General features: G+C 38.7%; 1 protein-coding gene across 5 annotated transcripts in view; it reads left to right on the top strand.

Moving 5' to 3' along the window:
• The window catches only part of diaph2 (diaphanous-related formin 2), a 555,642-nt gene that overhangs the window by 285,821 nt on the left and 253,811 nt on the right, over nt 1-16,010 (top strand). For all 5 annotated transcript variants that reach the window (XM_047353019.1, XM_047353022.1, XM_047353021.1 and 2 more), the window contains one exon: nt 603-697. In XM_047353019.1, the coding sequence (XP_047208975.1) occupies nt 603-697 (95 nt within the window). The remainder of the gene's footprint in view (nt 1-602; nt 698-16,010) is intronic.

The raw sequence follows: 16,010 nt of genomic DNA on the forward strand, positions 1-16,010 counted from the left end.
TTAATAAACACAGAAGGTAGTTTGTGTAAAATAAAAGGGGCAATCAGGAACAAAAAAATTAGAAAGAATTGCGACTCCTCTGCTAGTTTCATGTCAGATACAGACATCAGGTCCCACCGCTACAGTTGTACGGCAGCTGTTGAGTTGACTCTCCTCCAGCTCATTACCAAAACTCCACCTGTGACTTCCAACTGGATAAACCATCAGCTCCAATTTCCAATGTAGCCACCCCACCTGGAGTTTGAAACACCCACCAGGCTTTCCCCCCTGAGGCAAATTCAGCATGCCTCTTTTATATCCACCCAAACAAACCATGTTGCTTTCAGCAGCGCCCAATTCAGCTGCAACTGTCGTTTTTATTTTTCTTATTTTTTGGGTTTCTGTTTCAGATTGGCGGTTTAAAACGAACAAAAGTTGTTCTCACAGGTGAATCTAGATGTTTTCCTTTGTAGTTTTTGTCAGGGCTGCACAGTTTTTCCAAATGGGAAGAACGGTCTGTGATCGTTTTGTCTGAGGAGCAATGAGTGCCAAAATGTCTGTTTGAACCCTGCAGTCTAATAAAAAAGTGAGGAAATAACTCTATTCTCTCTACATCACAACAGCAATTTTCTTGGGCTCGTTCCGCCTGCCTTATGAGGAGATCCGGGACATTGTGCTGGAGGTAGACGAGGAAAGACTGAGTGAATCACTCATCCAGGTAAGACTGATGTTCACTGTGGTGTGTTAGTTTTTTTTTCACACAATCTCTCACTCTCTCTCTCTCACACACACACACACACACATTATTATTTTTGTTTTTTAAAGATTGTGTGTGTATGTGTGTGAAAATAAAAAAATTTGTTCATATGAAGGCAATTGTTGCATTGCAGTGTCATGAGCAGCTCTGCAACCCTATTTTAAACCTGTGTCGTTTTTTGTTTGTCTTCAGTCAGTCTTTTCATTCTCTTGTGGACTGCAGAGACCCCCTCCCCCCATTCATCCTCTCATAATGGATGATGAAGGGCAAGACTTGGCAAAGTCTCCTCATCTCCACCCTCCTCTTTTGCTTTTGTCTTTAAACCATGATTGATGAGCTTCCTAAAGGCTACTTGTTTTTGTTTTCATTTTATTTTTTTTTTTTTCAGCCCCAGAAGGCCTTAATCGAAAAGGGGGTGGGGTCATCTGAGGTGAAGATGCATCACTGGGCTGCATAAAGCCTCAGTGTTTCCTCCACTGTCCTTGTGACTTAAGCAGTCATGTTGTATTTGTTTGTGTTTTATTTCTTCAGTAGGAGATGCGGACCTCAGGGGTTAGTAGCAAGTAGGAGATTTGATTTTAATAAAGTCCTGGCAGTGATGCATCGTCCTACGTGCATGTGTGTATTACAGTTTTATTTGTTTTATGTTTTTTACAACTGCTGTGGGGTCCAATCAAGCTGCAGATTTCAAGTTCAATTCACAGTAAAAAAAAATTTTAATTCCTATATTTTCCCTATGGCCGTTCCCACATTGCTTATCAACACAGCGCCTTACAGCCCTTCATCTGTTTTGCCTCCCACTGCCTATTTTCCAGCTCTGAATAAGGATGCAATGAAGAAAATATACTATGGAAAATATTTATATTTCAAGACTATTTCATCATCTAGTCATCAATGCATACATCCACTCGTCCGTCCATCCGATCCATCCAGAAATAACAGAAATAACAGGTAATCTGGTAAAAAGTACAGAGTATAACGTTATGAGATGGCACATCCCCTCTTTCGTTTGTGAAAGAGAAATAAAGTGGTGTTTCCACCTTTAGCCTTTGTCTGTAGTCTATATCTGCCAGCAGGAGAGCCGTGTCACCAGTCAATCCCCACCTTGTTGCACACAGCACCAGACAAGCGGCCCACTTCATCACATCCCTACCACCAAATGGCTGTCATTACACTGACCTGATCAGACTACTGATAGCATTCAACACCACTGACTCTGGAGTCTATGCATTATAACCTGTGACCAGTCATGGATCCGAATGTGATACTATGATGCGAAAAATTATTCAAGCATTAAAGTGTTACATGTTCTGTAACATGTAAAGTCTTTAAATTAGCAAATCTTCATGTGAAGCAAAATTTATAATTAAATGTAATTAATTTTTCTAAATAAAACAAGGAAACCTAAAAGAAAAGAAACCTAAAAAGTAATTTTTGTGTTTCAAAATAACATTATCATGACTGATTTTGCTATTTCAATACACAAAAACACACATTAGGAGATACATATTGAAGTAGGAGACTAAAAGGTGAGGGCCGTTTAAAAATCCATCATACAGATGTTTGACTTGTTCTACCCCATGTAAAGGTAAGCCTACCCTGCACACAACCTACTGGCGTTGTGCACTTTGTCTTTACCAGCATGTTCTGCATTACAGATGTGGGCCAATGGCAGCTCTTACTCATTGTAAAAATGGTGACTAAGCCCAAACCCTAGATCTAATAACAAGTAACCAGCCCATTACTGCTGGTGTCTAAACATCATCAAAGAAAAACTGTTTCCACATGCAAATATAGCCAGTCATGCACTTTGGGAGACTTTCCATTGTTGCTTTCACATGCCCCATATCCCCCTTTAATAAATGTGAATCAGGGCAGCGAAGCTTCTAGCAGAGTGGAATGCTCAATGGGACTTATGAGAGCAAGTGATTGAGTCAGCAAAAGAGTGTGGAAGAAAGCTAATGTCACAATGTCCAGAGGGACGTGGGAAGCCCGAAAGAGTTGGCTAATCAGTGCAGAAGGACCGAGCATGGGAAACATGTCTACCTTTTTGTAAGGTTTTTTTTTTTAAGTTTTTCTGATCTATAGCTTTGCTCTGTTTGCTCTTAAAAACTTTCATTATACTTTTATTACATTTAGTGTTGAATTTAGACTATACGTTCATATTACAGCCACATCTAATTTTAAACATCAGTGTCACCATCTTCTAGTTCTGTCATTCACCTGCTGTTTCTATTTTTTTATTTACATTTTTCAGAAATATTATAGCAATGATGCAAAATCCACATTCTGACATGTTCATAATTGCACAAAGTGCGTCATTAAAGGTACTTGAACTTTTTGGATTCACTAACTACCATTTTTTGTTAAAATCAGAAATTTTCATACACTGTGTAAAAAAAGAAAGACAACCTTTTTAACATTTAGTCAAACTAAACTTTCCTGTCTTAACTTATTCAGTGGCATGTTTATGGTCGTGGTCGATTGGAAGATCCATTTACGTCCAAGGTTTTCTTCATGGTGTTTTCTGTTTTGTGAAGTGCGCCAATTCCTTTTCCAGCAAAACACCCTCACAACATGGTGCATTCACACAGCAAACAGGTTGATCTCTGAAACATAGAACCAGGCTTCTTCCTAAACAGGGTGATGTGTTGAGACATTACCAGGGTGTTCATACCTTTTATAGCATATAAATGTTTGGACAGAGGAATGATGCACCTTTAGGCATCTGGAGATTGTACCAAAGGAAGAACCACACTTGTGGAAGTCCTCAGTTGTCTTCCTGTAATTTTGGCATATTGGTTGGGATTTTCCCATGTTGTCACACAAGAAAAGGAAGGATTTAAATCATGTTGTGAATCAACTTATTGAAAGTTTAAAAAGCCATGACGTCATCTATCTGTTTCCTGCCCGCCCACCCTTCCAACCATAAGGGCACCATCCATTCATGTGTTTGCTTACCATAGATGGATAGTCGGTGGTTTTTGAAGTTTGCATATTTATAGTCTACTTGCTATATAAATATGAATGTGAAATTTTGAGCAAACCCTTGTGTTTATTGTTTAAAATAAGCTAAAAAGGACAGAGAACTCTGGAAATTTGACTATGAAAAAGTCTGAAATGACATTAAAATGTGTAGGAACCCTATATAAATTTTAAATCAATTTAAATTGAGTCAAAAAGATGTTTTACTTAAAACATACCAGATTTTAAAGGCACAACATGAATTATGTGATGTTTTTTAATGCAACCATGTGCTTTATTTGAAGGTTGATGTCTTCGGCAGCACACAGCATTGTTATATTGTTTTTGGCAGGAGAGTGGAGCACAACTAACACGAGTAATTTATATTTACACAGAAATGTCACTAATTGTATACATAGATTTTCATAGAAGAATTAGGTGACTATAAATGTGAATCATGCTAAAATGAGCTTGTAAATTAGGCAGGGAAGGAAGCGGCACATGCCAAAGAAATGCGGTTACAGCCATAGTTAAAAGTATAGAGGGACTCAGAAGGGGAGCAAAGAGACCGCCTGCTGGGTGACACAGTCCTGAGTGTGGGCTCCATCTGCACAGTGCTCATCTACACTCATTACACTGATTAATCACTCTACACCACCCACTTTCAGCCGCACGCCAATCACCATTTATCCACATAGACAGATGCACACACACAAAAGAGTGTGAATGCATGCCTTGGCAAATATTTAAAGGAACTAAATTCACAGTCTTGCTAATATGATAATGAGTGGGTGATTTGTCTATATTTAAAATTACACGTGAATAAAATGTAGTTGCAAAAACATATAGCATTGGGCGGAAATAAGGCTGTTAACTGATGGTAAAACAGTGATTGTGTATCAGTATATTTGCATTATTTTAAATGCATTCTACTGAAGAAGCCTAAATTAAAACGACATTAGGTCTCCTAAAGGTCAAATCTACACTTTCTTCTGTTATTTTCTCCTCCATAATTTGTTTCACACCGAGTGGTCTGCAACGAAAAAACCTTCAACAGACTAGGCACTGGGATAACATATTGTCACGGTTGGCTCGGTCAGATGGCGCAGCAGGCACTCTGGAATTTATTTTTGTATTGAAATTTTTTCTTTCTTGGCTTGCTATTTAAGTACTTTGGCTAATACAGCCCTGTGTAAATGTGTCACATACATGAACCTGGTCACATTTTGTTGCATTGCAATTGCAAACGTCAATGTGTTTCATTGGGATCTTAATTGTGAAATTATACGAGTTTCAACTTTTTTTTAACAAATCTGAAAACGCTGTTCTGTGAAGGACTCGGAGGATTGTTGGACAACATTATTGAACAAACAGCATTATGAAGAACCACAACAGACAAGGTCAAGGTTAGGGTTGTTGAGAGGTTTAAACTGGCTTTAAGTAATAAAACAATATCTCGTTGTTGTTTTTTAATCTGAGAATCAGCCAAGGCGCTGAAGGAGCCGTGGAAATAGATCCGCAGCATGGGTGGGAGCATCTGCTGACAGGACAACTTGTCAGTTCTGGCCTTTATGGAAGAGTGGCAAGAAATAAGGCATTGTTAAAAACACAGAAAAGCTTTGTGTAGTTTACTTCCCACCATGAAAGGGAAACTGCATAGATGTAAAAGAAATAGCTGTGGCCGAAAACAGACTTTTATATCATGTTCCTTCCATGTCACGATTATGTGACCCTTAGTGTTGGACTCTTACATAAAATTCCAATGAAACACATGGAGGTTTGTAGTTAAAATTTGACAAAAAACAAAAATGTTCAAAGGGCATAAATACGTTTGCAAATTATTGTATGGCTTTTTTATGTGACCATTTACAGTTTAATAAAAACAAAATTACATATTTTTTGTTTTGATATTATTAGAAGACATCCTTCCTCATGTTTAAATCAGAGTTGATTATGTTAGTTTAGATGTAAAATCATCACAAACAGTTGGCCCTGGTTTCAATCGCAAATGCTTCAGAACGCTGCCACGGCAACATTAAAAACATGACTGAAAATATACACCGAGATGTTAAAGATCAGAGTGGTAGGAAGGCTGAAGTGTCAGCGTTTAGCTACTTTAGCAGAGAACAGTGTTTGATATATACGGCTCTGCTTTCCTTCCCTGGCTCTTTAATGCAGACATATTGCCAGCCAAGGGTGGTGGCCCTTTGATGGTCGAGTCAGGATGATTAGAGCAAAGATAAATTCTGGTCCAAATTCTTTATCGGTGATTAATATTTTGTTCAGTTGTGTGATGTTTTGTACTGTTTTGGTTTATCCTTTCACAGGTTTACTTACCAGTTTCCCCATCGCATGATGGTGCCACCATGTTTTATTATGATGTGTTTAGGCTTGTGTGCAGTGTTAGTTTTCTGATACACAGTACATTTTGCATGTAGGCCAAAAAAGTTTATATCTTAAATGCAAAGGGGGGATTCATATGGCTTTCCTTTAAAATTGGCTTTCTTCTTGCTGCTCTTTCATAAAGTCCAGATTTGTGTTGTGCACATCAACAGTTGTCTTGTAAGCACATCCTTCCACCTGAGCAATTGATCTCTGCAGCTCGTGCAGAGTTATCATTTGGGCTTCTTTATTGCTCCTCTGATTAATGCTCTACTTACCAGGCCTGTCAGTTTAGGTGACAGAGCATGTTTTGGTTACTCTTCTGGATAATGGATTGAACAGTGATCTGTTAGATGTTAAATATTTCAGCCCTGCTTCAGAGTACTTCACAACTTTATTCCTGACCTGTCTGGTCCTTTCCTTGTTCTTCATGAACTGTTTGTTCATTCATGTTCTCTAACAAACCTCTGAGGCCTTCACCAAGCAGTTGTTTTTATACAGAGGTTCAATATAAACAAAGGAGGGTTTTGTTTATTATTTCACTACCGACTGTGGAAGAGTGCAGAGGAGTAGTAGAGTAAAAAGGGTCTTTCACATTTTTCAGATTAAAAAATTGATCCTTTTGTTTGTGTCACAATAACGTTCTATGTTGTGTTCTGAGTGATTCTAAGCATCTCAGAAAAGCAGATCACAGAAATAGTTGAGCTATTTCAAGTGTGTTGCCATCTTTTAGCCAACGCTCGCAAAGCATTCTTTTATCAAGAGCTTTTATTCACACAAGTAACTTTAACCTTTTTGTAACAAACACGATTTATTATGTTGGTTTTATATTCATGCATCATTGTACCAGATGTTTTTCGTGTGTTTGTGTAAAAGACATTTTACCAACACTGAAAACATTCTTGAACCTCGAGAAAGTAAAAAGAACAAAATCTTTCCACAAAGCTCACTTAGATTCATAGACATACTTTTAGTATCAGTGCATCCGTTTTAGCTGTTCCTTTAACACTTGAGCAATAAAAGTCACTAAAAACGGTGACAGTTTAAATTTTGACAGACCAGCAGTGATTTGATGAATGGAAGGCATGGTTAGAAAGGAAGGATAGAGGACCCAGGAGGTGTTCAAGATGCGTCTGAAACTCCGTAACTCAGTCTTATCATGTTCCTTCTTCATGACATGTCTAATGTAATGATTTGTCAGCAGAATGTGTTGGCCTTGATGTTCCTCTTCGATGCTTCACCCTGGCAGAGTGGATAGATAGAAGTTGATTGGCTCTCCTTATTCTGCATTAGGGCCCATCAACACCTCAGATGATGTACACATCCATGAATGCTTGCAGGCAGTCTTGGCTCTCACCCTTCATCCATACTCCATATATTCCATACAGTTGCACATGTTTTTTTCTGCATTTATCATGCATACAGACACTGATATGCTACATGCAAATGGTTTCAGGAATTGGTTATCCCTCTTTCTTCCAGTCCCTGTAGTCATTTGTCATGCAAACAATCAATACGTGATTGTTCCTTGAACATGTCAACAGCACATTTGCATCTAATCTACTTCTATCCTTCACGTTCTTTGTCTCCGTTTCTCATTTGCCTGCAGTATTTATTCATGGTGCTGATAGACAGAGGTCACTTGTATATATCAGGTCATCTTCATCAAATTCTCACTGTATAACAATAAGATGAAGAGGACAATGAAAAACAGAAACAGGCATTGGCTCAGTGAAAGCAGTTAGATCCTCAGACAGCCTGACAGAAGTTTTTTTATTGGCTGACAGTTTCACAAGGCTTTTCTTTGCTGTTTTTTTTGGTATGCAAGAGAATAACCAAGGGAAATGTCCTGTGGTCCATGTTTATTTGAGGAAAGAGTTGAGCCTTGTCTGCTTTGGGCTTCAGAGCCCTAGAAGCATTGTGTAGATTTGCATTACAGGACAGCCTGCTCCCAAGTACTTTATAGTGGCATCCCGGCTGTGTGGATAACCCTCCCACTTGTATTATTTAAACTCAACACTAATACGCAGATGACCTTGCTGTTATTGATTTAGGCTGGGTCCCCTTTGGTGTTTGAATTTCTCCATGAGTCCCTCACAGCCTGTTTGCCCCAGGGTGACAGCTCTACTGGCATAATGATGGTATTTGGTCCCGTGTTCTTACAGTCCTTGCTGGTTAAACAATGTGAGGCCAAACAGTGTCTAGATTATTAAGAAGCACTTGCAAATATATTGGGTTTATTCTGTGATCAGCTTGTGCAAATGCACAGAGTTGCTTGTGGTAGCTCACTCTAAGGGTTACTAAACTGAGCTACACTGAGATGACTATAAAAGACTTATTCCTTATTTACAAGATTATCTGCTTTCTGCTGGTATATCCTTTTGAGATTCTAGATTTGGCCCTCAAATGTGTTTCTATGATAATTTCAATGACCGAATTTCCTGTATTGATATGCACTCACAAGCCACTTTATTCAGTAAACCTTGCTGATACATGCATATATTCAACAAGGTGTTAGAAACAGTCCTCTGAGACGTTGGTCCATATCAACTTGAGAGTATAACAGAGATGCTGCACATTTGTCCTAGATGAGGGTCTCCCATGCCACCACATTGCATTGAGACCTGATGAGTGTGGAGGTCGTTGAGTTACACAGAAGACTTTTCATATTTTCATATTCAAGATACTAATTTTAGGTGATTTGAGCTTTGTGACGTGGTGGAAGTTTCCATCAGTAGATGAGTGCACTGTGGACTTAAAGGGGTGGACATCGTCAGCAACAATATTCAGGCAACAGGCAGCATTTAAATAACGCTCAGTTGGTACTAAAGTTGGCCCATAGTGTGAAGACAAAATATCCCCCTTACCACTATAATGCCACCACCAGCAGCAGTTTTATCAGCATTGCCATTACAAGGCAACATGATTTAAATTCATGATTTACACCAAATTGAATGCTGCAGCTGAAATCATGACATTTGGGACCTGGCAAGATTTTCCAGTTTGTTGTCTAATTTTGGTTTGCCTGTGTGAATTGCTGTCTCAGTTTCCTGCTCTTATTTGACAGCACCCGGTGTGGTGTTTTGCTGCTGTATCCCATCTGCTTCCAGCTTTGATGTGTTTTAGAGATGGTGTTCTGCATACCTTGGTTGTAAAACAGTGATTGTGTTAACTGCTGTTGTTTTGCTATCATCTCAGAAATTCTCCTCTCACATCAACAAGATGTTTTGGCACACACAATCGCCACTCACTGGATATTTACATTCTCTGTGCTGGGAAATCCCAGTAGATCAGCAGTTTCTGAAATTGACCAGCCTGTCAGGCACCAACAATCATCCGATGTTCAAAGTCACTTGAATCCCCTTTCTTCTTCATCCTGATAATTGGTTTGAATTTCAACAAGTTGTCTCGACCACATTTTGATGCCTACTTACATTAAGTTGCTGTGATTGGATGATTCACTCTTTGTCTTGCCAAACATTTGAACAGGTGTACCTAATAAATTGTCCCATGGGTGTAGATTCAGTGACAGCGCTATCTGTCCTGGTCAATGTGAGTATAAACTCAGATTTTATTTCGTAATATTTCAATGTTAAAGTATAAGGGTGGCACCAAAGGTTAATGATGCTCTAGAGTTATAAACCTATATTAATAACATGGAACATATTAAATTATAACATATTAAATTATAACAATTATAACATTGATCCAGAGGTTCTATCTTGTCCTTTTTTTTTTTTTACTTCTAGTCAGAATCTAAATGAAGCTGTTAATGCAAACAGTTTAAGGCAGGATTTTATCAAACTTCCTGTTCACAGGTCCAGATCTGCTTTCTAGATAAAGGTTCAAAGGTTCAGAAAACCACTGAGGAGAAAATTGTTTAGCAAATTAGCTTATAGCTTACAATCAAAAGTGTTGTGATCCTAACCTGCATGAATTTCTAACAGAAAAGCAGCATGAGCACTTAACTAATTACTTTTATGCATACAAAAATTGAAAAATCAAGTGAAATAAAATAGCAACAAAACTGTAACATTAAGCAACTAGGATAAAATGTACATATACCCACAGACTGGTCTAACATGGAGCAACTTGTAGTGAAGAATGAGACTGCCTTCAATGAGCGTCCTAAACATAGGACCTTATTAGGTAATTAGGTATATTCTTTTCTAATTCAATTGTTTTTAATTTTTAATGTTCAGAAATACATGTTTTACAAAGAAAATACTTTCTTTAACACCAAAAATATATATTTATATATACTGCAGGTGGCGTACAAAAACTTAAATACCTCTGAAAGTAATGAAACAATCAAACCTGCAGATATGAACTTAAAATTCACACTACATTTCATTAGTATTGCATGGTCTGCATTTGTATTCTGATTGTGTTCTACCCAAGTCATTCATCAATAATGTTAAGGAAAAATTAAATGTCTTTTCTTATTGTTCTAGACAGCTACAATAAGAAAACCCCAGGTTTTCTGGTTAGTGCAACTCAAATACAGCTAACTGGGTGACAATCTGCTGTTATAAAGTTCTGAGAGTTAATTTAAAATGCATGTAGCTTTGTCCTTTATAAAAGACTTTCTGACTCGGCAGATAGTACTACAAAAATCTTCAATTAACATCCATCTGGGTATGTTGAGGATCTTTGCTGAGGGATAACATTGCAGAAAGAGCCTGATAACGCTAACTGTCCCTCTCTGTTTTGATATGACTTGTTAATTCAGCTAATTTCCGTTGCCAATCCAGTTAATCATGTGAAAACACAAGATAAACACCTTCAAAAACTACTTTGAACAGCTGATCAGGTCCAAATACTTAGACAGGGAAGAGAGGTGACAAATGCAGTCTCTTTTACTTGCTTCTCACTATGAACATCAATAGAAAGAGTACATTAGTGTTGTTAGGACCCACAGCCATGGAAACAACATTAAAACTCCAGTACAAACTTTTCTGGAGGGGGGGTAGTAGCGGATTCCCATGATGCCACTGGCTGTATAAAAGCACCCCACTTTCCAATGGTCCGATCTCTTCCACTGCTCCTCTGCGGGACCAGGATAGGGGAGGCAGCGCGCTAATGTCTCTTTGCTGGCAAAAAGACATAAACTCTTCAAACTGGATCCAAGGGTGTCATAAGATCACGTGATCATATGCACAAGTTAAGTACTGATGAGTTACTGTTGAAAGAATCCAGTATTCATTCATAAAAAGGGGAAATTAAGGTATAAGCATTGCTTACTTTCTCTCTGAGGCCTGCAGAAGCAAACTGTGTCCCAGAGTATTACCTGCAGAGACGTGGTCTCTACGAAGCCGAGTCTGAAGGAAGGACAACGGCCCCGCATCACCGTGGTTACGGTAACGTGCAGTTGGTTGGCGGACAGAACAAGCCGTCTTTCACCCACAGCTATGGATAGAGGTTAGCAGGAAGCTAACACTTTGTTCATAGAGCTTTCTTCAAACTTCGTTGTCGCCCAGACAACTCCTCCTCAGCATGGGTCAGAGGTTAGGTTTGGGCAGAGTAATAGAGAGAGATTTATGATCTGAACGTTTTTCATTTGATGAAGTTTGGTTTTGTTTGTGTGAAACTCAGCTATCTTGGTGCTAGCAGGCTATCTGCAGCACACGTGCTCATCTTTGTGTGTTTTTAAAGTTAAGACAAACTTTATTTAAAGGGTGATTTTAACAGAAGATTGATCATAACGCGCCGTCCGCGCTTATGCATTTTGACCCTTTTATTGACGGTATTTTTAAAGGTGTGTGTTTGATTCTGGTGGTAAGCTATCAGCTTCTTTGTTAGCTTTAACTGCTAACGGCTTAGGACACGTGCTTGCCTGCTAAAGAATATTTACACAGAAAGGTTATTAGTTTTCAAGCTAGTAAATAATAGTCCCTAAACATTATGTTACTAAATCTGATAACTAAGTAAACACCATTAAGCCCCATTTCTCCAGAATGATGTGGCTCTTTTCCAAAATACTTTGTTAAATATTTTACAATCCCCTTAATAATATTTCTTTGAATATTATTTTAATAAGTAAAGGCAGCTAATGAGACACCGTTGAGAATTAGTTATCCAGAAGGGTGGTTTTATTTCAGCAGATCATTATTTAAAACACTATTTTATTAAAATAATATTTTATCTGATCTTGCATTGTGAATGGTTGTCTAGATGTTGCTGATTATTGCCTAAGTTAGTTCCAAGACTAACTTAACTTCATTTCCAGATTCTTCAAGATAATCCTTGGTTCTCAAGCATAAATATTGCATGGTAATGTTGCATCACTCTTTCAGTCATGGTTTTCAATCATCTTTAATCAAATTGTTTACATTGTACATAGCCCATTAGTCTTCATTATTCTTTAATTCTGCTTGGTAGCTTAGTTGGATTATTTTAGCATAGTAAGGAGTTTGTTAATTGAAATATGTTTGACTTTGAGTTGACTTATTTTTGTTAATAAATTCTTGTATTTTAAGAAATTGTGTGAATTCATTCCATATGTGTGCAGAGTTTTGCTGTTCAATAATGTCAGAGCTCGTCTCACACCTTTCTATTTTGTCCTAATATCATCGCCTTACTGGGCTGGTATTCACAGGATAACCCTTAACAGACCGAAATATTATTTGATAAAATATTAAAATATTAATATTAAATATTAAATAATATTCTCAGATTCATAATCACAACAGTGTTTATATTTTTGGAGGACTGCAGATGTCTTAAATAAAATCTAAAAATTAAGAAATTTTGCCAAATTTAATCAGAATCAGAATCAGCTTTATTGCCATGTTCGTGCATACAAACAAGGAATTTGACTCCGGTACACTTTGCTCTTTTGTTGTGTCAGTGGATTCATAGAAATCATAATACCCGAATAACAGCCTGTGGGCTGGGTCCAGATTTACTTACTGATCTCGTCCAGATCAAAACGTTAAATGTAATATTCTTAATTTAAGGCTTTAAAAAGTCTTAGATGTCCAGATCTTCAAATCTAGGTCGGAAACTTTATTATGTATACCTTGCTAGTACTGGGTTGGACCCCCTTTTGCCTCCAGAACTGCCTTAATCCTTCGTGGCATAGATTCAACAAGGTACTGGAAACATTCCTCAGAGAGTTTGTTCAAGAAACCAGTCTGAGATGATCCGTGCTTTATGACATGGCACGTTATCCTGCTGGAAGTAACCATCAGAAGATGGGTACACTGTGGTCATAAAGGGATGGACATGGTCAACAACAACAATACTCAGGTAGGCTGTGGCATTGACAAAATGCTCGGTTGGTACCAGGGACGTGCACAGATAGACGCTAGGTGGTGCTAGAGCACCTGCCCTTTTATCCTTTGGAGAAAAAAGTGCCCTCCTGAAATCTTTTTTTTTTTTTTACAGTGTATAGTGTGGGGCCCAAGGTAAAATTTCTGAATTTAAAGGCCTATAATACTATTGCCCCACGTTTTGAAATTCCCCCCCTTCGCCAACACACATACGTGTCCCGCTTCGTGTGTCTCTCAACGGAGACGGGCTGCGTGCAGAGCGGAGAGGTGGACGTGCGCTGGTCCAGCTTACCTCTTCTCTCCTCCCCTCCGCCGTCAGATAGAGCCCTGCCCTGCTGACAGGTCGGCTAACTATCCAGGAAACAAACAAAGCGAATATACTTGCTTCCTAAACTTCAGATGAAAAAGTTAAAACTTCACCTGCCACCATTTTATCTAAACAGAACAGGCCAATCAATGGCATACCTTTACCTGCTATGTCTCCTATGGCCGCCACCAGGCGCCAGGTGAATGTCAACGATTTAACTCTTAGATTAAATTAGAATAAATAAATAAATTCAAATCTATCTCATAGATGTTGGTATTACATTTGCTATAATGGTCCATGATGACTTCTGTTTGACTCATGTTTTTTTTTAAATTACAAATACAGCCAAATGAGCTGGTTAACATTACAATTCATATACTACTAAAATACCTTTAATAAAGTTCAGTAAATGTGGGGCATCTAGGCTAAGTTGTATTTTCTACTTCTGTGTGTATAAAAATGATGTGATCAGAGTTTTTTAATTTCTAAATAGCAGACATCTTATCAGTTCTCAGGACTTGTAATGTCATTAATTTTTATTCTCTAAGAATTATTTCTGTCATAAATCACACTGGCTACATGCAGAAGTATAGATGATTCTTCTTATGATCTTATTCTCTGATGTTGGTTTCATTTTGACTATAAAGATTTTATAACTCATTTTCTGGGTATAGTTGATTTACACTGTAGATTGGTCACTGGTTACTGAAGATAACTCATTTAGTGTGACCTACCTGGTAAATTTGGCAGTGTAACCTGCTTTGCTACAACATAAGGTTATTTGGTGCAGAAGACATCTTGTGATAAAAGTACAGAATGATATCGTCAAGACAAACATGTTGTGCTCAGTGTGTAAAAAGAAAAAAAATGAAGGATAACATAAGTTTCAAATTTGACTCAGGAAGTTCAGGTTGTGAATCAGTAATCTAACTTTAAATCAGTCAGTCAGTCATTTTCTACCGCTTATTCCATAGTGGGTTGCGGGGGAGCTGGTGCCTATCTCCAGCAGTCTATGGACGAGAGGCGGGGTACACCCTGGACAGGTCGCCAGTCCATCGCAGGGCAACACAAACAACCATGCACACACTCATTCATACACCTAAGGGCGATTTTAGAGTTACCAATTAACCTAACAATCAGTCTATGATAATTTTGTAACCTTATTAATCTTAAGAATTTTGTCAAATGCATTCTTGTTTTGAGTTTTTTTTTCCTGGGTGGTCATTTCTCTTCAGCCCACAGGACAGTTTGTCTTGGGGGTGCTTAGTAATACATATAAATTATGTTCATGTTGTGCCTGTAATAAATCTCACACTACAAAGGCAACCGACAGCTCCATATGCCGCACAAGGTGCCCTTTCTTTCCACTTGAGCACCTGCCCCCCAAAATGTCTGTGCACGCCACTGGTTTGTACTAAGGGGCCCAAAGTGTGCCAAAAAAATATCCCCCACACCATTACACCACCAGCCTGAACTGTTGATACAAGGCAGGATGGATCAATGCTTTCATGTTGTTGACGCCAAATACCATCATACCGTCGCAGCGGAAATCGAGACTCATCAGACCAGGCAATGTTTTTCCAATCTTCTATTGTCTAATTTTGGTGAGCCTGTGCAAATTGTACCCTCAGTTTCCTGTTCATAGCTGACAGGAGTGGCACCCGGTGTGGTCTTCTGCTGCTGTAGCCCATCCGCCTCAAATTTCAACGTGTTGGGCATTCAGAGATGCTCTTCTGCTTGCCTTGGTTGTAACGGGTGGTTATTTGAGTTACTATTGCCTTTCTATCAGCTCGAACCAGTCTGGCCATTCTCCTCTGACCTCTGGCATCAACAAGACATTTGCGCCCACAGAACTGCCGCTCACTGGATATTTTCTCTTTTTCGGACCATTCTCTGTAAACCCTAGATATGGTAGTGCGTAAAAATCCCAGTTGATCAGCAGTTTCTGAAATACTAAGGCCAGCCCCTCTGGCACTAACCACTATGTCACGTTCAAAGTTACTTAAATCACCTTTAAATCACCTTTCTTCTGATGCTCGGTTTGAACTGCAGCAGATCGTCGTGACCATATCTACATGCCTAAATGCATTGAGTTGCTACCATGTGATTGGCTGATTAGAAAGTTGCGTTAACGAGCAGTTGGACAGGTGTACCTAATAAAGTGGCCGGTGAGTGTATTACATCTTAGATTTGTACGTGGGTTTATTCGCTCCTTGGTGCATTAAAAATAATAAAATTTTTAAAATACTCGTACTCATACTCGTTGTCTTCCGCTTATCCGGGACCGGGTCGCGGGGGCAGCAGACTCAGCAGAGACACCCAGACACCTCCTCCAGCTCCTCCGGGT

This window comes from Girardinichthys multiradiatus, chromosome 23 (genome assembly GCF_021462225.1).
Source record: "Girardinichthys multiradiatus isolate DD_20200921_A chromosome 23, DD_fGirMul_XY1, whole genome shotgun sequence".
Taxonomy (NCBI): domain Eukaryota; kingdom Metazoa; phylum Chordata; class Actinopteri; order Cyprinodontiformes; family Goodeidae; genus Girardinichthys; species Girardinichthys multiradiatus.